The following is a 24,815-nucleotide window of genomic DNA, read 5'->3' as shown; positions in this document are numbered from 1 at the left end:
AAGATAAAGGTGATAAGTTGACCACTGGGTTATCTGGCGCTGTCTATAGCTTTCCTGATAAATAACGCCTTTGCGAGTAAGCGCCGCCTCACATCTCGGTTTTCGTCTGTCATCGGTGCACTGCTTTTCTCTGCGAGTGTACACCAAGTATAGAACGAAGAAAGAGAAGCAACTTTGTCTCTAATAAAAATGACCTATACGTGTGTGTGTGTGTGCGTTTTAATAATCACTGTCTCCGACTTGCTATTCTGTTTGGTCCGGTTTTATGGGGGTTCAACGTCCCACAGCGACTCAGGCTATGAGGGACACCGCAGTGGAGGATAATTTCGACCATTGTTCTTTAACGTTGTTAGGTGTGGGGCTTCTGTCCCGTAGCAGGCCACTGGTGTTGGGGGATTGCGCTTCGATCCCACCGCTGCCACCAGTTGTTAGATGCGGGCCCCTGGTTCGCCTGTGCCGTCTCTCGCCAAGGTCGGTGTCCCCGAGTTCCGGATCGGGAGTCTGATTTTTACATAGTTCGAAAGAGTGAATCGGGAGCTGGCTGATCACACGCCAGATCGCTGCTTAAATAGGGTCCGCTGTCCCCAGGTCCCTAGTTGGGGAATTTAGTTCATTAAAAATGCGTCGAATCACTGTGATGTAGATCACGTGTCCAGTCTTTAGGGTCCGCCTTCCAGGACGCCCCCAACAACACACACGTGCCACTTCTGGCAGATTATGGTCCGCGCTGTCCAGGCAATAGTGATGAATAGCCCGAAGTGGGTCCCATGACAGCGTCGAAGGTCAGTCACCTGCACTCCACAGCGGTAGCGTGGGACCTAAAGGTTGCCACTGCAGTTTGCAGAAGGTTCCGCGTATAGGGAAAAGCACTTAGGCTAAGACGAGGTTGTTTTCGGAGCACGAGGATTCCGTCGTCGTTGGCTTAGTCAAACACGGCCGCATTTGCCACGGCTCATTTGCAGCCCTGCGTCGCTCGCCGGTTCCCCCGCTGTCCCCTCCGGGAGAAAGACTTCGTCATGTCCCGGGTGGGTCCGGCGTTGACAACAAACGACAGGTTCACCAAAGCCGTTCTCAGGCTTCTCAGGCAGCAGAGGGCCGTTTCACCCCGTAAACAGCAGGGGGTGAGGGGGGGGGGGGGGGGGGAGGTCTCTTGTAGCAACACCCTCTCAATGCTAAGGCCTCTCCACCGGCCGCGTGACGTCACGCCAAGGGACCGTGCAGGCCCCGCGCTCCGCGATTTCAGCGCGCCGCGCCCGTCTGCACTATTCGGGTACTGCCGTACGTAGCTGCCTTATAAGTGATTCCTTCATTTTCATTTTTGTCGTTGCTGCAGAAAAGAAATTCGCTAGTTTGTGCGCGCCTTAGGCTATCATTTTATCTGCTTTATATATTTTTTTTATTGCAGAACACCTTATTGTCAAGAAAGTTCGAGCTGCTAATACAGTTTTTTATAATAAACAATTTAGCATACGGCCGCCAATTTCGCATTATTGGTCATTATAATAAAAAATTGATTAGTTAATTTCAATTAATCATCTAATTATTAGGTTCTATCACGTACATGATGTCTGCCGTGCGGTAAAATCCATCCGCACAGACCGCACATGCGTATATCTAGTTGTTAAAGTAGAAGTTCGTGAACATTGAAAAAAAAAACACCGTCTACTGCGCATTGTGTTAGTTTTATTCTGTATTGTGTTTTGCTTAAAGCTTTCACACACAGCAATAATGACACTCACAATAATGTTGCGCTGTTGAGTATTTGTACAGCTAATCTGATTCTTACAATAAAAAACGACGAGACACCAGCAATGAAGTGTGCGCAAAGCATTTTTATTGCTTGGGAATAAAACTTACTTCTTCTTAAGCGTTGCTGCTTTCCGGGCTGCGGCCTTCTGCTGCGCATTGTCTTGTATGGCATCATTTCTTAGTTTGCAAAAGTTGTTTAGAACAACGTTGGTTGCAACGCGTACTACCAAGCGCAGGAGAGTTTGTGCAGTGTGGCCATTTTCACATGTCTCAATGTCGTGTTCGTCCAGGAGGGAAATCGTCTGTGATATCACGACACCACGTTGATTTCTACAGGAGAGAAAATCTTCCGCGGTTGCTCCAAAAGACAACTTCTCTGCAACTAGTTTAGTCATCAGTACCATGTGAACTGTGCATGGCTGGGGAAACTTCAGCCCTCCTCTCGACAGGTTAGCTATCATGGCAGTATTTTCCGCTTCGATCTCTCGATTTTCAATCACCAATGTGCTGAAGCAAGCAGAACATGAAAGCTTCTTTAAAGCAGCATGAGCAGCGTATCCTGCAATGTAGACAATAGCATCCATGTCAGAGTGGGCGTGTGTAATATCGTCGTCGCTGACAGCCACAGAAAAGTTGCATGGGACAAGATCCTCACTTACGTCTTCAAACTCTGTTTCCTCGCGTGGAAATGTCAAAAGTTTTTGAAGACGAAGCTTCTTCTCACATTCGTAGAGCTGACGCACGGAAATGTGGTACTGTGATCCTGCCAGCTGGCGGTAACGGCCGAACCGGTCTTCTAGCGCATCCGTCTGAAATTTGCCCAGCAGTACGTACTTGAAGTGAAGTTCTTCTAAGCAGTAGCGCGAGAGTTCTACCAGAGAATAGCATGTCAGTCGCAAAGCACTGTGAGTCTCTTTCGTCAGCGAGCCACTGGTGATGTTTATTCTTGCCCAAGCGTCCAACCAGTCCACAACGCCGCTCAGGAAAGCTAACTGTGTGTCATCAACAGACCTTACAGGGTCTTGCATGCTGTCCCTTAGCCTCTGGCCTTTGCAAGGGGTCTTAACATTGACTATTTGCCACCATGTGAGGATAACGTCAATGAAAAGAGCAGTCGACTCAGCTTGAGGAATCTTGAACGCGGAACCATGTGTCCTGAGGGCATTTGAAACAAACTGATTAATGACGTCGAGAGCGAGCTTTACATTTTGCCGCTCCATTGAGGTTGGATTCACGGCTTTTGCGTTCAGTCTGTAAGCAGCCTTCACAAGCGACGTCTTCTCTGAAGAATAAAGCTGCCGCACAGCTGCGAAAGAAGCAGCTTTCATACGAGGAGGCCCTTCGGGCATTGCTCCACTCAAGTCCATTTCAGGGAAATAGAGGCATGTTCCAGGGTTTTTCTGGTTAATCCAATTGTTCCTAATGCACTTCAAGAGATGCACAGGATCGACCACGTAGAAAAGAGGGCGAGCGTTATCGGCTGGATGGGGATAGACAATGCTCACCTGAGGACTTGTAGCAAATAACGACATCATCTTGCGGTTCAGAGCATTGTTGTCCGTTATCACAGCGATAATTTTGAGCCCCATTTTCACAACATTAATGATTATGTTCTTAGCATGCTCGTGCAAAATTTCTGCGCTCAGTTTGCTCACAGGTAATATGTGAATGACGTCCTTGTTTGCAGAAAGGAGTGATTGTACCATGAACACATGGGCTGTTGTTGCTGGTTCCGTTGAATGAACCGACGATCCTACTATTGTGCCCCCTTTGTAGTCGAAGTATGGTTTTATGTGGATCTCATCGATCATCAGGGTCACTGTCTTCTCGTGGTCTTTCATTGATTTGACTCGTTCTCGGATGTAGGAGAGACAGTGCGGTTGATTTTGCTCCACAAGAGGGTCAGCTTTGTAATTTGAGCAAACACGGCGCAGTGTGGAAGGATGGGGCAGAATGATTCTTGATGCAGCTCTTGTGAAGTGATATGCGTGAGGAGAAATTGAATTCAAAATACTGGCGAATACCAGCAGCTCTGCGCTATACACATGCTGTTTCGCGAGGAGAAGCTCTATCTGCTCAACCAGAAATTTCAGCAAAGAAGACTGTTCTTTCGTCGTATCACTGTCCTCAATGAGGTCTGCAAGCAGTGAACCGACAAACTGCAATACTTTAGTATGTTTCGACTCTTTCGTCACCTCAGGTATATTATGCAAGCCTATCTCGAGTTCTTCTAGCAGCAAGGACAGGCTGGAGGTGTCGCATACTTGAGCTGGCAGAATCCTGCCTGAAGGAAGCGACAGAAGCTTCACTCCATTCAAGAAAACAGAAAGTGACAGATCAGGGAGAACTACCAAGGCGCATTTCACATTAGGTGAAGGATCATTCTCGATGAGAAGGAACCTAACGCACTGCTCATCGACAGAAACGGTCCAGAATTTCGTGTTGCAGATTCCAGGCAACTTAGATTTGAACTCCTCGTAAGATGAAACTTTGTTTCTTTTCTGTTCAAGCTCATTAGACTGAAGTGACTTCCTCATAGCCTCCTGCAAAGCAGCGTTTTCCCTTCTTGCTTTTTTCGTCTCTGGCGATTCACTCCGTCCAGGCGTTGAGGACAAGTATTTTGGGCAGTTTGGAAAAACAGAAGGCGCAGCATCAATCTTCAACTGTAGCCTGTCACGCTTCACCTCTATTATTTTCCCTGTCAGTTCATCTTGGTGTGACAACGTCGTAATGAAGTCGCCTGCGTGGAAGTGCAGTTCACACACCTGCACGAGAAAATGAAGCAAGGCCATTCGCCATGACTCTCCATTGCCTAAAACACTAAGTAAAAAGAGTCTGAATAGTGAACAGCTTTTACATATTTACACAGCTTTTACACAAGCCTTATGCACATCCACAGAACTAAATGCTTCCTGGACAATTCATACATAAGTGTAAGAAGTGATATCATTGCCTACAAAGACAGCATGCCTTTCCGGGAGCGACAGCTCACAACTAAGATAATTACCAGCGCCTATTAAGCAATATTTCAGAGTCTTACCCTCGAATGCTCTGTAGGTGTGAAATCCTTCCGTGGAATGGCTCGCAACCAGGCTTTTCTTCGTACTTCGTCTCTTGGGAAGCAATAAACACGTACTTTGGGACCATTCTGGTAGTTCCCGCGGCACCCGGGAACACAGCACCGGCCCATGTTTCACGAAGTTGCACTCGCTACACGGCAGGCAATCAGTTTCCCATTCGTGCGCTAGCACAGGTACGCACGCCACACAAGAAACGGCCACACGAAACAGACACAGCCGTGCGAGGAGCGAACGGAAATGCACCCAACGCCAGGCTGAAAGACTCAAGCAGCAGCTAGACGCTCACTGCAAGACTGCGTTCGTGTCTGTGCTTGCCCGGGCAAGCGCGAGCACATCGAGGGAGACAACCGAGCGGAGCGGAGCCGCGCTTGGTGAGCAGCCTGACCGGACACTTGGCGTGACGTAGCGCGTGTGGAAAGGAGGGCCTGGAGAGGCCTGAAGAAAGTATTTAGAGGGTGTTGCTTGTAGACGCCACCACCTGCACTCGTGGTGCTGCAACCACGTCAACGGCCCTTTGAAGCCTCTGTTGATTGATGCTCTTCAGTGGCTTGAATATTCTTGGCATGTTGGCGTCTCCAAACGTAACAACGTGCACTGACACTGAACAGTAGACGGGCCTCTAGAACTTTCTCTCCATCGAAATGCGACCGCGGCGGCCGGAATCGAACCCGCGTCTTTCGAGTCAGCAGCCGGACACCGTAACTACTGAGCCACCGCGGCAGCTGGAGGAAGACAGCCACCAGAACGCCTGTCGTGACGGGTGTAGATGATGCGGAGTAGAGGTTCGTGCTCGACTCCTCCCCCGCTCTGAAGTCGGGCGTCGTGCTGCTCACTACGCCCATTGGCTTGAAAAATTGATCTCCAGGCGTCCTCAGAAGTTCTCGGAACGCGGAAGGCAGTAAAAATATAAATTTTCTCACTCTGTGGAGGCGCGAGCACAGTAGCACTGTTTTCGCAGTGAAAGGATCTCGTCGCGTCGAGCATTTGCCAATGCAGCGAGTACAGTCGAGAGCAATAAGAGAGGGGACAAAGTTTGAGCATTCATTTATTGATTACTTCATAATTTTGTGTAACAAGCCAATTTTTTTCTCTTTTATAACTAGTTTTCTCTTGTCGTATGATATCCAAAAGTCAAATTCAGTTTCAGTGGAGAAATAACCAGATAACCAGAAAATTCGTAATTTTGAGCAAAAAGTTTGTTTTCTCTCATACTGCTCTCGACTGTACACGAACAGATCGCACATTCTCAACAGATAAAAACGTTGAATCAATGTCCGAGCCCACTGCTACAAAAAACAAAAAAAACTCTTGTCACTTTGCCACCAAAAGAGCGCTAAATGTTATCACTAATGGCATACGACAATACGTGCAAATGAAATACATGCAGTACTCTCTGTGGCAATACTAGGAGGCATCTACAAAAGTCGAACTCGTGTAGCATGTTTTTTTAAGGCAGACTATACTAGACGCTTCACGTTTATGCGATTTGTTTGAGCCAGTCCACCTTGCGCCGAGTCTCCAAGGAAGCTTGCCAGCTGACTCCACTTATAGTAAAACTACCATTAGCAAACATTTTCCTTTGTTTCAACCGTTTTACTATAACGGGGCTCTACTGTGTAATTGAATGGTGTTGATGGATACACGAGTGACGGAAATGAGATGGGCGTCGAGGACACAGGAAGCCATGGCGCTAATAGGCGAGCAAAAAATGGGGATTAGTCACCTCCCCGCTCAGCGTCCGTATTACGTCGGGCGGGAGAGAAGGTGCTTCTGTCGGTGTGTGAATGTGCATGTAAATTGCGCCTGATAGCAGGCCATAAAAACACGCGGTCAGGTCATTTGTTTCAGGATGGTCGGTTGACCTTGCCTCTCTAACGGAGGTACTTTGTGCTGTTGTGATATAGACGCCGCGCTGTGCGTTCTCGGAAGAATGCGAGGGTGCTCCAAGGCGCGAGAAGATTGCAGAGAAGCCGTGCCAAGCTGTGCTGAAGCGGAGGGCGGCTATTTCTGCGGTTACCACCCAGGGAAAGGGGCACTTTCCACTCCGTTAAATCACGACACGAGGCGTGAAAGAGCAAGGCATAATTATAACATGCTGGCGCGGTCGCCGGCCTTGCGAGATCCTGACTGGCCAGAGGCTGCGTGACAGCGTCGTCACCGACAGCTTCGAACGAACTCGGGCAGAGCGAACGGGGTACGACCGGAAGCCGCTTAATTGTTGAAAACATGGTGCTAACTGATTTTCAGTTCAATCTCGGACTCAGCAAGCTTGGATATCGACGCGTGTCATGGTCGAGAATTTGTGGCATGGTACAGAACTCCAAGTGGTCGTCCACGGTATGCCTCAAGTTGCAGATTGTTAATCTGGCTCGTAAAAATCCACTAACCGAGTATAGTTACCAGGACAATAAGAAGACCCGCTGAATTTACAGACCATGAGGTCCAAACCGTTGTTAGTCTCACCCTTCACCCCCGGTGAGAATTGTCACCGAGAAGAGAACGGGGTCTACGTGTTTACTGTTCGCGAAACTCGAGCGCTGCGCGTGCCCCTGCCTGACCTAAGCTCAGGGTTGTGGCTTAACTGGCGGAGTGACAAATTTTGGAGCTGAGCGTTCAGAGAAGCGCCTTCAGCGAAACATGGCTGGCAGCCACCGCGTGCGCTCCACACGTGCACAGCGCTGTCTGATCCGGCCGCAGCTTCTTCCGAAAATGCAGCCCCACCGGTATAGCACGAGGCAGCCGCTCCTCTGGCGACTCCTACGCCCGGACGACAGCCACTCCTGCGTACCTGTACAGCATATCATGGATTCTGTGCAGCGAGGCCCCAGCGCGTGGGCAGCCTGGTCTGCTTGCCGAGTAAGAAGGGTCGCGCAACATGGTTTCTTCCAACTCACAAGAACTGACACGTGTGTGTGTGTGTGTGTGTGTGTGTGTGTGTGTGTGTGTGTGTGTGTGTGTGTGTGTGTGTGTGTGTGTGTGTGTGTGTGTGTGTGTGTGTGTGTGTGTGTGTGTGTGTGTGCGTGCGTGCGTGCGTGCGTGCGTGCGTGCGTGCGTGTGTGTGTGTGTGTGTGTGTGTGTGTGTGTGTGTGTGTGTGTGTGTGTGTGTGCGTGCGTGCGTGTGTGCGTGTGTGCGTGTGTGTGTGTGTGTGTGTGTGTGTGTGTGTGTGTGTGTGTGTGTGTGTGCGTGTGCGTGCGTGCGTGCGTGCGTGCGTGCGATTTGACCTAGCTGCTGGGAGACAAAGTGAAATATAATTCTAAAATATGGTGACACTGATAAGAAATAACGAGCGAGCTAAGAAGCGATAACGTGATGGCTTGAGGGACGTGTTCACGCTTAAGTGGGTTAGCCCAAGCTGCCGCAATGACAGCAGCGCACGGTCATTTAGCATGTTCATTTGAGAATGGTCTTATTGTACGCCTGTGGAGCGGTTCATTGTTTTTTTTTTCTTTTTTTTCAGTAGTGGTGAGTGCGGCGCATTACCGGATTATAATGATGAGGGCAATAAGGTAATTGAATTCGCCGACGAGTGAAAGGCACAAGAAAAAAATAAAAGGATAGTGCAGACAGTCTAATGCAATATATTTTAAGGTATCGAGGGGCACGTTATCTTTTGCGTGGCTGTTGTAGTCTACGTAAAGTTTCAATCGCCGCATGCACCTAAACAGTCAGTAATTAATCGCACTCCGACCATCTATATTGCTGAATCAATCCCAAGGCAACCCTGGTCCTCTGGCATGAGCTCTTGTGGGCACTGAATTTGTGGGTCCTGCGGGTACTGTGTGAATTGTTGGGTACTGAATTGGAAACTATAGCTTCCTATAGCTTCCAATTAAGTACTCACGAATTGTAAGACGGAGAAAGGAAGAGAGAGTGGAGTGCGTGCGTGCGCGCGTGCGTACTTTAATGGCACAAGTGTGTCGGTGACACGAAAGCAGATCACGCTTTCGAACTTCCGAATACTAGTAGGCATGTGCAAATAGCACTTTTTCGAAACCGAATCGAATACGAATTGTATAGCTTTTGTACCGAATCAAATACGAATAGTGTAGCTGTGGCACCAAAACGAATACGAACCGAATCGAATTGAATATTCCTATGATTATTCACTACTTGCGCGAATATTTGTAAACTATGAATATTCATGCTAAACAGCGACTCGTTAGCGGTGGCACTGTAACTCGTGCAGTTAACGCTGTGTGCGTCAGGAAACGCAGCACTGACCTCCACTGAGGGCATGAAACTCGAAGACAGTATATTAACTCTATGGCTGCCATGTCGTGACCATCGGATAATTACATTTTGCTCCTACTAGCGTCACATCTCAGTTGATGAGAGGGGCGGGAGTTTTGAGCCATGCCGTCCGATATCGGGCATTAAGGCAGAGTTTGCTGAACCTGGCTGGACCCGGTCACGTCGCCCCAGTTTTTCAGGATACATTTATGAACATCATGAGCGCCGTCGCTCGAATGTACCGCGTTGCGGCGCTCCTATTTGATTCTTTCCTATTTGATTCGTTCAGTGAATCTAACGGGATGATATTCGATCCCCTATTGAAAAATTTCGAGTATTCGTACATCAATACCAAACAGCGCTGATCATCCTTACTGTTAGATCGCAGAAAAGTTCTCACAAAGTCCTCAATCGCTTTGTTGCGTTTTCGGCGGGCCCCGCCGCGGTGGCTCAGTGGTTAGGGCGCTCGACTACTGATCCGGAGTTCCCGGGTTCGAACCCGACCGCGGCGGCTGCGTTTTTATGGAGGCAATACGCTAAGGCGCCCGTGTGTTAATTGTGCGATGTCAGTGCACGTTAAAGATCCCCAGGTGGTCAAAATTATTCCGGAGCCCTCCACTACGGCACCTCCTTCTTCCTTTCTTCTTTCACTCCCTCGTTTATCCCTTCCCTTACGGCGCGGTTCAGGTGTCCAACGATATATGAGACAGATACTGCGCCATTTCCTTTCCCCCAAAACCAATTATTATTATTATTTCGGCGGCACGCATTGCGAGGCGGCACGCACTGCGGACTGCGAAGCACGGCGAAGTAGTCCGCGACTGGCCCTCCGCTTTCATTCCCGGTCTGGAGCACGTCTTGGCGCTTGGTCAGCAACAGGGTCTGTTGTTGCCAGCAGCCGCGTTGCATAGAGCAAAGGCGAAGAGGAATACGCCCACAAGCACCTGGCACCGACCAATGGACAACACCTTTACAGCTGTAGCTGTAAAAAAGAAATGGAGGAAATCAGAACGGGAACACTTTCGTGGGCAAAACACTATGTGATTGGCTTCATCTGCAACATGCGATGACCGCTCTTTGTTAGTGGGGACGTTTCCTTATTTTTCCGCGATAGTACGTATTGTGACAGTGTTGTTGATTTTCGCGAAATCGACGCCACGCTGCGGCGGCGCTGCGAACTAGTCCAAGGATGATCGGCGTGCTTGGAACCGTGTTGACCATGTCGTTTTGCTCCGTTGCGGGAGTGGTTCAGACGCTGGTGTCAGAGCTTTGCTGTAAAAATATAGCTTAGCAATCCTGTCACGTGGGTGTTTGCATGCTGACGATATAAAAGGGTCGCTAAATGTCACTCCGCGAATTTTGTGTTGCCAGCAATACAGAGGTCATGGGGACAGGAGGTTTGCACGCTGTGTAGTGGGAACGCTTGCAGGACCTCGAGACTGCAGATCTGCTCAGACGCCAAGCCTATATTTTTTTTTGCCTCGACCGATGTAAAAATGAGGCGCTATTTGTTAGCATCCGTCGCTAAGCGCCCACGATTTACGGAAGCGCGAGGAGTTTTGTGCAAGAATGTCCCTGTAATGACAGACCTTATTACGGCGTCCATGTGTGGTGATTTGTCATCCACGGAGAAGGGCGGGGGGGGGGGGGGGGGGGTGCATGTAACGCTTTAATTCGAATTTCATTTCATTATGATACTTATTGCCCCACGCCTTTGCTGTGACTGACTGGAATCATGCACTCAAACGAGCGGAGGGTAAGAATTAACCGACTAAAATCGGACTGAAAGAGGGACTTTAAGTGGCCCTACATTCATTACGTGCCCTCGATCTATCCACTGAAACGAAGAAACAGAGAGCGCAAGGCACGGTTTCTCCGAAATTATTAATACAGTATGCAGGAATGGCGACCTCATTATTCGCGCTTTCCACCTGTGCACACAATTAGAAATCTGCATTCGTATCTTAAGTAGCACGTGGTCGTTAATGTTAACGAGCACTAAAGAAGGCGAAATGGAGCCAGCTTTCGAAGTTAAAACTCATGCAACAGAACTTTTCTAACTTGTTTTCTGCGCAAGCCGCGTCGCAGTCGCAGAGTCCTGCTTGCCTATAGCGCTAAATGCAAACAAATAGTAATAATAATAAATACAAAAAATGCACTTCTCGTTTTGTGGTGCACGTGGTGTACAAGTCCTGATTCAACGTCTATGCTACTGACTTTAAATTAAACCCTCCACGGCTCCGCATTCAAGCCAGCAGTTTTCACACGCCAGAAAGCGATTTCTTCCTTGTCTCTACTTTATTCCCTTTACACCGTCGAGAAAGGAGAGTGACTCACACGAGGCCAATACCATTCACAAGCAAACGCGAGTTTATTGTGAAATTTTAAAAGAAGTGCGATTCTACGCCTACGCTGCGAACAGAAGCAGCCCTCAGTAACTCCGCCACGATTGATCAACCGAGGCGTCCCTAATTCATTGTCGTGAACATCACCAACAGTGTTGGTGTTGGTTGAGTGTCTGACTGAGAGAGACATGCAGATGTGGGCTTCGTGGCATATGCGGGGTAACAGGACACAACATAGCCGCCGCTGTGTTGCGTTGTGTTTTGGTAGCGGTATTAAACACGCTCAGAAATAGGCCACACGTGAAGTAGAAGTTTAAAACAGCCGCAGCGGTATAGCTCAGTCGGAGCAGCACACGCGACATGCAGAGATTGTGGGTTCGGATTCCACCGACGGCATAGTGTTGTCTTTTCTTAGACTTACTGTTCAGCCTAAAGTACTGGGGAATGTTACCGGCTTTCTATGTTGGTAGGCTTTTATAAGATCCAATAAACGCTTACCGCGACAGAAAAAAAAAAAGCTGTTTTGAATGACTTTGACTAGAGGAAAATTATTCTGAATAGCAACGAGGGTTCGTGGATTGTAACACGGAGAGAGGGAGAGAGAAAATTCATGGGGACAGCTAATTACATCATGTGTTCGCAGTGCAGTAGCATTACAAGCTCTTGATTCCTTTGCATCGAGTTTTTTGCCGTTATTTCAAGGTTGTATTTGTGGACCCCTGCACGTCTGTCTGGACGCAAGGAGACATCTCTTCGGTACGGCTTGCTGGCGGTTAGATGTTTCCCCGAAGGTGTCTACTATAGTAGGATACAATTTTAAAAAAAAAACAGCAGTTGTAACCACTGGGCCATGATCCGCGGAGTACTGTATTATTCCGCAAGCCGGTTACAAATGTAACGAAACCAACTTTTTGATGTTTGACTTTATTAAACAAGCCAGGTATCAAAATTCTATATCTAACTTTTTTCTCGTGATGAGCTTCTTATTTAGGGGACAAGAGAAGCTTTAACAACGGACTACTTTCTTGTCGTGGATGAATTCTGTGCACAGGTCCTGAATGTGGGCGGAGCTTTACTGCAAACTTAAGCTGTATCCGACTATAGAGGCGGCGAGACGGACGCAGTGAAGATACATCGGAACGCATAGTTGTCACTGCCGGTCTGGTGACGTCACTTGTGGTCCTGGCAACTATGTGACCGACCAGACATTTTTTTTTTCTAGATGAGGCTTCTAATGCTATCGCGTTAAAAAATACTTCTAACTGAAAAGCTGAGATTACATTCATTCATTCATTCATTCATTCATTCATTCATTCATCTTTATTGAGCTTTTTTTTCTTTTTTCTGACAACAGGGCAGAAGAACAGAAGAAAAAAATGCCAGGGAAGAAACAAAAAGCTACTAACAAAGTAGATTGACGAGGTTCCTATCCCTGTTTGGCATTTATATGCTTGTGGATCGGAACCGAGGTCTTCACCGCATGAGGATGAAGTTGGCAGACTACGGACGGAAGCGTTCAGGGGAATTAGCAAGCTTGGAGGTTTATTTTACATATTTACAACATAAGCAGGGAGACAAAAAGTCGGAAATGAAGTGTTCTGAAACACGCCAGATGGCGGCTTAAATACAGTTGATATTCCCCAGGCACCTAGCCAGGGAATCCGGTAGCTGGTCGAGCGTCCAATGGGCTTTTAGCCTCTTCATAAGCTCCGCCCTCACCACGTGACCGCGCACACCGCACAGAAACACACACAGACAAGTAGGAATCCTGGCGCCTTGCGGTCGCGGACTGCGGTTTTCCACGGGCTGACCAGGTCCAAAACTTCGCTCCTTATGCTCCTTATGCGGCGTGGGAAACACGAGTTCTGACTGTCCACACCGGTGAACTCTTCAGGAGGGAAGGACGAATTTTGTCGGGCCGCTCAGGTGCAAGCGGGCGGTGGGTTGGCGCCGCTGCCGCCGCCGCTCGGTGTCTCCTCCGCCGGTCCACCGGAGAGCACAGCGCGGGAGAAGCGCCGCATTCCACATCACCGACGAAAGGGACTATATGCCTTTGTTCACGGCGTCGCCAGAAGCCGCCCCACGCTAACGTTTCTTGTGTCTTCTCCGAACGACAGCGCCTTTGGTCAAGGTAGCTCGATGGCGCCTGCCTGGCTCGTCTGTTCCCGCTGTCTGGGCCTCCGATCACAACAGCCCGGACAACAGACAGTCATGCAAGAGGTGTTTCGTCGTTTTGTTAGATGGTTGTGCGCAACAGTGGCAGAGTACTTCGAGAGATAAGTTCAATATATAAAGTCCAGGTTTTTCTCTTCTGTTGCTGCAGCGCTGCTGCCGCAGTTGGAAACAAAACGGAGCTGGAAAATGTACCGTGTGCGGACACCGCGGCTCAAATCCCCAACAGGTACAGTTTTCTCGAAGACACCCGAAGGGCGCTTTACGCTGATTTCGAAAAACAATTGTTGCCGTTGCCGCCAGGCCCCGCCGCGGTGGCTCAGTGGTTAGGGCGCTCGACTACTGATCCGGAGTTCCCGGGTTCGAACCCGACCGCGGCGGCTGTGTTTTTATGGAGGAAAAACGCTAAGGCGCCCGTGTGCTGTGCGATGTCAGTGCACGTTAAAGATCCCCAGGTGGTCGAAATTATTCCGGAGCCCTCCACTACGGCACCTCCTTCTTCCTTTCTTCTTTCACTCCCTCCTTTATCCCTTTCCTTACGGCGCGGTTCGGGTGTCCAACGATATATGAGACAGATACTGCGCCATTTCCTTTCCCCCCCCAAAACCAATTATTATTATTATTATTATTATTGCCGCCATAACTACCGTGCAACATATGGGGCGAAGCAAGAAAGACGCGCGCAGAACAGAGTTACTACAAGGCTTTCCGCGCCGACGTCACAGCACTTGCTAGGCACGAAAGTGCAGATAGCTATAACAGCGTCGAATGTAAAAGTAAATAATAAAAATAAATCAAATTGTCGCCTTCAAAATAGACCCGCCTCCGCCTGTACGTTTTTATTATTATTAATATTATTCTCATCTGAGAAACCCATTGTTACCAACGGTGCACCACGTCCATCACTACAGACGCCAAAAATTGTTCCTGCTATCACCGTGCACCGCCGCAGCCAGCGGTCAATTCATTTTTGCGCCGGCGTCTATTTTCTTGTTTATAACAAAAAAAAAAAAGAGGAGAGACATACTCATACATGAGACCATGTTTTGTGGTAAGTTGTTCTCAGCGCAACACAAGGACACGAACAATTACCCGGATAGCACAAGCATAGACAAGGCAGGAGAAGCAAAAAGTGGACAAGTCGATGTGAATGTAAGAGACAAGTTGATAAAGAATAACATAGGTGCCCATCTAGCAGAACTATGTCGCTCTTGAAAATGCAAGAGAAATCTGAATGAAGCCTCGATATGAATTAAAGCAGAGTTGACTTTTGGTCACGTTGAAACGAGTGCATCTAAACACTTGGCAGACGCAAAGACACTGCAATCGCTATAGAGGCGTAGAGACTACGAACTACGGTACACAAACGCTAAAATATCGAATCGCTGATCTTCTAAATAAGTACCCGGGTATTATAGAAACCATTCACAACAGTCGGTCCACGAAAGCATTTAGCAAAAAGTTAACCTATTTCTTTTTGTGACATAGCAATGGCTTACTTTTTCTGCACATATCTGCCCTATATTAAAAAAAAAAGAAAAATCCATGTTTTTATTAGAACAGAAAACCTTACTTTGGCCGGCCTAGTTAAGCTCTTCTTGCCTTTTGTTATGTTCAGTCACACCGATATTTGTATTTTATGTGCAATTCTGTGCAACAATGTTGACTCGCGAATATACTTTTTACAGCATTTCTTAATTGTGTACCTTAAATGAATATGTGCTGTTTTTTTTTCTTTTTTTATGTTTTCGTGTATAATGTTATATGCAATGTCTCTTTGGTGTTATGATCTGTTTTTCTTTGGTTAAACCTGCCCACTGCTCAGTGGTAGAGTGTAAAGGGGGCGGACGCTTCGTCAGGCAACTTTTGATTGCCTTTTTGTTCGCCTCCTCGGCAACCAAGTGTTGTTGAAATAAATCTGAATCTGAAAACAGAGGTGGTATTTACGCATATGTGACACGACAGTGACGTTTCGCAGCGTATTAGATTTGCTCGATCCCGTGCTCTAAACAATTTCCCGTTAACGTGAGATTGGCTAGTTGTTGCGTATTCATGGTTGTAATGAGCGCAAAAAAACGAAGACGGCAGAGAAGAAGACAACACAACACAAGCGCTTTCCCGTGTCTGCTGCCACCGTTATGTGCGTATGCTTTATTGGCTACCATTTCTGATGAATAAATCAATCAATCAAATTCTATTTACATCATCCATATGTTAGGGGGGCAAACACAGAGCTCGCCCTGGAACTTGATTGCGCGCCTGCGCCCCCGTACATGATTAAAAATACTGTTAAATATCGCGTTGGAAGTGTAGCGCTTGTCCCGTAGTCTTTGCGTCTTCATGTTACACAGGGTACAGCTTATACGAATGTATGTACTACTGCAACTGGTCAAAATTGTACTTCTTGGCGAAGTTTTGTCGGGGGCGCATGCACTTTCTCAAGCGTTTTCACGGGGGCTTTTCGTTACCCCGCCACCGCGTCTACAGCGAGACAGAAGAAGTCGCGTGGAAGTGCGGCATGACGACGCACTTCGCTCGGCGCTCGTCGCGCGCTCACAGAGCCGGGCCCGCCGTCTCCAGACGAGGGACAAACGCGCCACCGTTGTGTGCTCGCGCATTGCACGGCGGATATCTCGACCGGCAGCGTGAGCAGAACGAGGCACTAATTCCGGTCGTTCATCTTCTTCTTCTTCTTCTTCTTCTCCTCAAGTAATATGGTCGTTATCGTGAGTGCCTCTTCGTTTTTCTTTCCTCCGATCGCGAGCAGGGGGCGCTCGCGGCAGCTCGTGTTTTGTTGCGCCCAAGATCTGAAAGCCAAGATCTTGCAACGACCGCTTTGTGACGCTGGGGCTGTTTGCGCTGCCCTGCGATAAAGAAAACGGGCTGCCCATTCGAGCCGATAACAGATTCTTGCACACCAGACTTAGGAGCGGCAAACTGGGGAGGTGGGCTTCCTGGCCCTTACTGATATATTGCCGTCTGTTGTTGGCGGGAAGACAGGCAGGTAAGGTCATTAAATAAAGACAGGACGCGTCACGGACAGCCCCGGAGAAGTGCGTGGCTGGCTGAAGCCTACCGTAAACTCGTTTTCAGGCCAGGTCCGCGTGATTAGGCGAATGCTGAGTCGATATGGGAGCCCGGAAGAGAGAAGTATAGCGAAGGGAACGGCGAATGCTGACTGCCTGACGTCAGTACTACTTCCTTACTATTTTCTTTTTTTTTGTTATTCCATGGTTGTTGAGCTTCACTGAAACATAAATAGGGGGAGGAGCATACTACGTTCCATGTTGGGTGAGGACGTGTGAATTTGTCAGCGCAGCTTTTAATTAAGCGTCAGGTATGCGCCGTGGAGCAAGTGGGCTCTGGTGCGAGATTTGTGCTGTGAAATCGCAGTCAAGTCAGTTAACCCTTTGGGACGAGACGTCCGCGACATTTTTTTCTTTTTTTGTAGCGTGTTGCGCTTTTTTCCCCAAGTCAGTCATGCCGGCTACATTTGAAATTCCTGCAGGACAGCATGGCAGGGTCATTTGAAGTAAAAAAAAAAATCTTCCGAAATAATAAATAATGATTGACGTCGCGAAGTTGTACGGCGCGCCCAAAAAAGTGCTGTTTAGTGCCGCCAATTCTGCGGTGGAATGTTTTATTAATGGACACTGTAGCTTAGTTTTCGTTGCGGAAACAACTTCAGCGCGTAATCGAATTAATTAGCCGCGAATAAATAAGCTTGACCTACGAATAAAGCTGCGATTCTGCATGCGTACATACGTACGTTTGTGCATGATTTTTTCTATTTTTTTTTATCAATTCGTGTAGTTTTTGTGAAGCATGGGGTTCTAATTATACACACAGAAATATTCAGATTTTTCTCGGTAAGTGTCTGAAAGGGTTAATTTCAGCCTACCTTAAATGTCTTGGGATTTGTGTACTAATAGCCTGGCAGGCGCAGAGCTTCATCGGAATCTTCTCGGTGCAAGCTTCACCATGCAGGGCTCTGCGCCACATGATCTGGGCGCGCGTGTGTCATACCCAGCAATTCTAAACAAAAGCATTTTTGAGCAGGAAACCGTTTATGAGCGCAAATTTTTAATATAATATAATATTTTTCTACAACATTCACCATACCCGCAGATCACCCGACGGCAGTCTTGTATTTTTTTTTCTATTCACGTTTTTGCTATCGTCAAAAGAGTTCCCCATTGGCTTTGGATGGCAGCCTTAACTGCGCGATGCGATCGCTGGAAACACTTTAAAAGAAAGATTTTGCTACATATCAGAATAATGGACCATTACCTTCAATATTTCCTTAACAGTGCCTTACAATTTTTTAATTTTCAAAAGTTTTGCCCGAGAAAGCTGGACATGCAAAGCAACTGTCTCTGTCTCTCGCTCTCTTATTATTCAGTAGCGTTTTCAGTGCAAAAAACAAATTGACAGAAAACGGCTAAGCAAGACCCATAATACCCTTAATCCACAAGCTAACAAAGTAAGCCCTCACTCAAGGACTAATTGGACTCAAAGCAAAAAAAAAAATTAAATATCGGAACATTCGTAAGCAAAATCGCGTGGTGGGCAATCCCCATAACTGGCTTACGCTTGTGCAAACCAAGGTAGATCGAATATGTAGTCTATACGATCACAATTTAAACAAGTCGCCGTAATGACAAGAAACAAAAAAGGAACATAGGTTGCGTGCATACCATTATTAGAGGCTTATAATTAAATCATTGTCTTCAAGAAAACCGCGAAATCCACGAATTCTGCAGCTCAGTTGCCGCTAGTGAAACAATCGGCGCTTAAAAGAGGCAAAGAATTTGCTGCAGTCTCGCGTAAAGAAAGCATCACTAGCACTGTACAAGGCCTGTTAGAACTTATGCAACAAACGTCCAGCACTCGCGAGGATGATCTTGGCCTAACCGCGACTTGCCGCTTAGCGTTAACTGAAGCCCTTTCAGGCCCATAAACACACTAACCGCGAAGCTCCCATTTCTGTTTGCAGTTATTGCTCTTCGAGGTCCTCTGAAATAATGTCAAGCACAAAACATGAAAAAATTAAATCCTGAATTGGGAGCATGAGTCCATAAATGCGTGGGTTGGGATTTTTTTGATGAAACGCACCGCGACAGAGATCAAAGGAACATCAAGTTACAGGAAACTCGGACTTCAGAATGAAAAAAAAATGTAAAGCGGTTTCCTTTACATGGTCAAACACAAGCAAACTTCACACTTCTCGTAGTGCGCATCAGACCTTGAACGCCATTCGCAAAGTCTTCTTCTGTGCGCTTTTTTGATGAAGAGGTCTGGCGCGCCTTTTTTACTTTTCCAGAACCTGCAAGGCAGGCTTATTTCTTAAACCCTCACAAACATGTGGGCTGGGCTGAGACACATTTTTGCCTTACGGGTCAGGATGCACATATCGTGCACTCACACATTTGTGTCGGCTGGGTCGTGAAGGGTTACAATTTTCGAATGCTCATTTGCGCCTTAAGCATTTGATGCTTCTGCAGGCCCTCATCCTCAAAGATATACAGGCCCAAAATAACCTGTAGAACCAGACGCGGCGAACGGTGCGCTTTCCATTGTGCACTGTGAGTCTACTCCTGCCTGTATCGCGTAGAAAAGAAATAAGAGGCTTTCAAAGTGGGGTACTGGGCCAGAATCCTTTTGATCCGTAGTGAGCCGAAATGGAGTGAGCCATGGGGTAATGAAAGTATTTTTTACGCATCATGAAAGAAAAAATAAATAAATTATGGGGTAGAGCGAAGAGACTCGTCCCCCCTGCAGCGTTTGTTCACATTCGCCATGTCCTGTGTTTACCTGTTGTTGTTTTTTTTGTTATTCGCTGCCAACGTGCTCCCTAACACTAGTGATCAAATGGCCAGTCTTCGTTCTGATTTAGTATGAAGTATACTGTTTTTTTTCTCTCTCTCTCTCTGTCTCTCGCAGGTACTAGCAACGCTGGCGCGCGGCGGATGTGTGACAAGGAGGACAGCGGACAGCAGATCATGCAAGCCGGCCACTTGGCAGGATCGTGAGTGTGTCACAAGTGCTAACTCTCTTCAGATGCCAAGAAACCTGAAGGAAGGATCACATCCTCTAGACGATCCGATATGTGCAACGCGCCGACCCCATCGTCGTTGAAGACGAGGAACTGACGCGGCTCAAAAGTGCTCCGAAAGCCAAGTGTGAGGAGACAGTGAACTCATCACCTGATTCAGTGTCAAGGGGGGATAACGTGAAAAGCGGAAGTGTCGCCGGACGCACTTGAGCACCGTATGCCTCCACCGACTCATGGCATCGTGATAGAAGGCGAAAAATGAACATTTGTCGAAAACTTGTGCAAAACAAGAAATCTCAACTCTGAAAAATCTGTAAAAAAATGCAAAACCAAAAAAACTCGCAGCGTCTCAATTACTATCACTGCCAAGTCACTACGAAATCAGTCATCGTCAAGCAATCAATCAATCGATCAATCAACAAGTTTTGCCACGTGAGCCTTATCAGAGAAAACTGCCGGCTGAGATTTCAGCTCTTTTAACTTCTGCCACTAACAGCGGCTGTCGTAAATAACGATCAGCCGCGGTGTCACGTAGGTTTCGTTACGACACCGGAGCAACTAAATTTGCTTCAAATTTAATTCTTAGCCCTAAGCAGCTCCACCTGTTTGTGATGGCTATTCCGCAGAAGGTGAGAAGGACTATGAATGTGAGCAAGAGGACGTGGGGCGATAATAGTTTCAGTATACACTGCCAGGAAGGCACAAGGTTTGGAACATTGCCATGAGATCAGGAGCTGCATTTGCTCCCATAACGGCAGCTATCGAGAACGGGCTACCAGCCTTTACATGACCGGACACCCATTTCTAAATATGCCCCCAGAACTCGTTCACAAGTCGCGCAGCTCCCATTCGGCGTACTGAGAACGGAACGCAGTCAGAATTTTTGAGCTGACAGGACGGTGCCGCGTGAGTGGTCCTTCAATCGCAACTGTAGTGTATATGGTACATATGGCGCATTTTATTAGCCCATATAGCGCTGAAACGGCACATTTTGGTGTGACAGCGGCTGCTAGATCCCAGGAACGTTTCACGTGTACTTGCGGCTTACATGCATGTTTTTGTGTGGCTACACTTGCGCAAAAGCATTCCATATAAAATCCACCGACTACGGTCGGGGGTCACGCTCCATACGACAGTGGCGCCCCTCTTTACAACATCATTATAACGTGCAGTAGAGGGTTTGACGGCATACCGTGTGGTCAGGAATCATGGTGATGCAGATTGCTGGTCACTGGCCAAAGTCAAAAGGTGAAAAGACGTTTCGGGAGCACTACGGCTCCCTTGTTCACACAAGCTCCCGAACAAGGGAGCACTACGGCTCCCTAAAAAAGATGAAAAGACATTTCGGGAGCTTGTTGTGTGACCCGCCGCGGTGGCTCAGTGGTTAGGGGGCTCGACTACTGATCCGGAGCTCCCGGGTTCGAACCCGACCGCGGCGGCTGCGTTTTTATGGAGGAAAAACGCTAAGGCGCCCGTGTGCTGTGCGATGTCAGTGCAGTGCACGTTAAAGATCCCCAGGCGGTCCAAATCATTCCGGAGCCCTCCACTACGGCAACTCTTCTTCCTTTCTTCTTTCACTCCCTCCTTTATCCCTTCCATTACGGCGTGGTTCAGGTGTCCAACGATATATGAGACAGATACTGCGCCATTTCCTTTCCCCCAAAACCAATTATTATTATTATTATTATTATTATTATTATTATTATTATTATTATTATTATTATTATTATTATTATTATTATTATTATTAGCTTGTTGTGTGAACAAGGGAGCCGTAGTGCTCCCGAAACGTCTTTTGACTTTGGCCAGTGACCAGCAATCTGCATCATTATAACGTGCTGGTTCAACTGATGCTTCAGAACAGTCACGAGCGCGCAAAATGAAGCACGCGTCTGCATTCTCAACGTCATGCGACGTTAATGCCCATCGAGATGGAGAGGCTCAAGCAATGCGGAAGTTTCTCCCTCGCCGTGCTGACCGGCTGCCCGTTTCCAGAACTGCGGGAGCACACTGCGGCCCGTTCCCGGAGAATGTTGTGACTCAGAATGCTGCTGCGCCGACCCCGCTTGCTCGCCGGGTGCGTACGCGCGCTTATCAATGGCCGGTTTCTGTTGCCTGCACGTTGCGGCCGCACCGCGAAACCTTCGAGCACGCTCCGAGCCGCGGCGTTGGCGGCCGAGAGCGGTGACTCAAGGCTGCTGCGTCCGCGACCGTCAGACCACTGCGCGACGCTCGCGGTTAGGAGCAGCGCCGCTCCGTGCAGATGTCAACACTCGAGATACTGGATTCTTCCGTGGGTGCCGGGCGTTCTCTGCTGGCATTTGGGACCGAGCGCAACAAGTAAAAAATGAACGAGGCGAACGGAGAAGGTATAGGGCGCGGGGGCAGCGAGCTTCTTGAGATAGCGCCCTTGATAAGGCGCTATTTCGGAGCGCGCGCTGCCGCCGTTTGAGCGGCGCGCCTGCCAAGTGGGCCCTCCAGGGGCTGACCGCGGGCCGGACGGACCGAGTGGCCACGGGTCGGCTCTGCCACTACGGCACGCTACACCACTGCGCACCGACGCTCAATGACTTGTGCTAGCTGCTCGGCCACGTAGCTTTCTGCGGAAGCTCCAGCCAGGTGAAGGCCCAGAGGCCGTATGACATTTGATTGACGTGGAACTCGCTGTGTGAGCGCGTATGTCATTTTTTTTTTCTTCGTTAAGTGGGGCATTCCGCGAGAATTTTGCTCATCGTTTTTTCATACCCTTTAAAGGGGAGCCTGCGCGCAAGCACGCAAGAAGGTAAACAATGTGGCAGTGAAAACAGGCGGTGGAGAAATAGAATCGTATAAAGCCAACTGAGGCTGTAGTGCATACCATAGCGGTCCAGATCCAAGAAACCGGAGGCCGCGAAAAGGCTACGGAAGACAGTCCAAGATAAACAATAAAGGCCGTTATTCCCAGGTTCCTCTAAAACCTAGCAGCTTTAATTTGATGGCATGCATAGCAGATGCGAAAATTTCATGCTCGACCATGCTTCTCTTTTAGTCGTGTTCATCTGGTCGCGCACTGTAAACGCAACGCTTCTTCGACGCCGGCGATACGCGTCATCACAAGCAACTCTGGATTCCACCTCCACGTCAGTAAATAGATATGCTACAATATTTATCGCTCCCTCTCCTGAAAGAAACCGAACCCAGTAAAAGAATGTTGGGGAACGTGTCTGAATGCGACCGTATGACATTCTTGGTGAATTTTACTGCAGGAGGCAGCCTGAAAATTGCTTTCTATCCCTAATTTCTTGCTGCTGTCGTGTGCACGCTTGCAATGCGAAATCAGTACTAGTTCCAATGAGAGAAAAGCCAGCGGCGTTTGTGTATTCGCAGATGGTGCAGAAAATCCCAGCGATAGCAAGAAAAATGGGGTGACGTCATCGAGCGGCCGTATGACGCACACAGCAAGCCCAGCACCGCCACTTTAGACAGTCCTATACGTGTCGTTCGTCTATATATACTCGCCACTGGCCGACCTGCGAAAGTTTTCCCGACATTATTGCCAAAATTGTGACGCAACCGTTTGTCGTTCAGCGTTCCGGGTGATGTCATGTAAGATTTTTCGTTGCATATATCTTACATGTGCTAGTCAAGTTGGAGGCTAGCTTACGACAGGGATTCGAACCGACGGCATACGCACCTTCAATTCTATGCCTTCCCAGACTTTCGTATCAAAATTGTTTGGTTTATGGAGTTTAATGTCCCAAAGCGAGTCAGTCTATGAGGGATGCCGTAATAAAGGGGTCCGGATAATTTCGACCACCATGGGGTTCTTTAACGTGCACTGACATCACACAGTACAAGGGCCTGTAGCATTTCGCCTCCATCGAAATTCGACCACCGCGGCCAGGATCGAACCCGCGTCTTTCGGGTCAGCAGCCGAGCGCCATAACCATTCAGCCGCCGCGGCGGCTTATCGAAATTATGACGTAACCGTTTGTCGTAGAGCGTCCCGGGTGGTATCATACGATTTTTCGTTGCATATAGCTTACATGTGCTACTCAAATTGAAGGCTATAGCTTACGACAGGGGTTCGAACCGAGGAAATAATGGTTTAGAATTCCCACACGTAAGCAGTCTTAAGTTTCTCCGTCGAATTTTTTTTTTCTTTTCATCTCGTGATCTTTCGAGACCCGCTGGCAGCCGCAGCGCAGACTTATGTCGGCCAGAATTTTCATAGCAAACAGTGAGCGCACGCTACAGATAAAGCGCACGTAATTTTCACCTCCGCCTCGGGCATGCAGACCGGCGCTCACGTACGCGGCACAGCGCCCACGGCAGGGCATGAACGGTCACGTGGCTTTTGACGGACGTTTCCTGCCTCTTCGCCCTTCTTCCCTGTCGCGGCGGCTCGTCACCATCACGGCCCGTCTGGAGGCTGCCCCCCCCCCCCCCCCCCGTCAGTTTGGACTGCGAGCGTAGCAAAGGCTGCGAGTGACGCAAGCCGCGTCTCGCTGCTGCAAAGTTATCTTTCGTAACTACAAAGGGCGCTCGCCCGCTTTTGAGATGGCCTCCACTTGCGAAATTCCCCTCCGTGACTATAGAAACACACGCGCAGGAATCTTGGAAGACTGACTGCGTCGCTTCGTTGATAGGTGGCTGTTTTCAGGAACTATCTGGTAAATTAACGCCGAATATTTTGCTTGATTCTCGCCACTGGCAACTGGTAGCCGTAGTACATACACCGATTGCTTCGAATGTTGCTTTTATATTCTGCAATGAACGATGGTGCATATTTTCAACGACATTTTGAGGAGCTTTTCCCGCTCAATTTGTCCTAACTTACTTTTGGTCGCCAAACATATGGCAGCTACACCACGTAGTCAATGCTCGTTTTAAGGAAGAATTGGTATTCGTAACTGTTGTCTATCTGTCTTCCGAAGTTTCGGTGGCTGTAGTCCATCCAAACTCAGTTCACAAAGGCTGAGTTGTGTACCATTCATGAGCACGAATTCGGGTGCGCTCTTGTTCGGGATATGGCTGCACTGGTGTGGAATTTCGTCCATTTAGAACAGGAACGCAGGAACACTTGGCTCGTGTCATTGAATGTCTCTAAAACTGTCTTCACGTCCATCCACCGTTGTCGTGAGTACGTTGTGCCTGATTATAGCATCAGTAAAATCCAGACTACAACAACTGCATCATTTTAA

The 24,815-nt window shown here is 48.2% G+C and overlaps 1 protein-coding gene across 3 annotated transcripts in view; it reads left to right on the top strand.

The window, feature by feature from the left end:
- LOC144133867 (uncharacterized) overlaps window positions 1-19,958 on the top strand; it is a 45,681-nt gene extending 25,723 nt beyond the window's left edge. For all 3 annotated transcript variants that reach the window (XM_077666950.1, XM_077666943.1, XM_077666937.1), the window contains 2 exons: window positions 13,729-13,806; window positions 19,521-19,958. In XM_077666950.1, the coding sequence (XP_077523076.1) occupies window positions 13,729-13,806; window positions 19,521-19,609 (167 nt within the window). In that variant the 3' untranslated portion in view covers window positions 19,610-19,958. The remainder of the gene's footprint in view (window positions 1-13,728; window positions 13,807-19,520) is intronic.
- The last annotated feature ends 4,857 nt before the right edge of the window (window positions 19,959-24,815 follow it).

The sequence above is a fragment of the Amblyomma americanum genome, chromosome 1 (assembly GCF_052857255.1).
Source record: "Amblyomma americanum isolate KBUSLIRL-KWMA chromosome 1, ASM5285725v1, whole genome shotgun sequence".
Taxonomy (NCBI): domain Eukaryota; kingdom Metazoa; phylum Arthropoda; class Arachnida; order Ixodida; family Ixodidae; genus Amblyomma; species Amblyomma americanum.
Note: the sequence above shows the minus strand (reverse complement) of the source record. Positions and strands in the feature narration are given on the sequence as shown.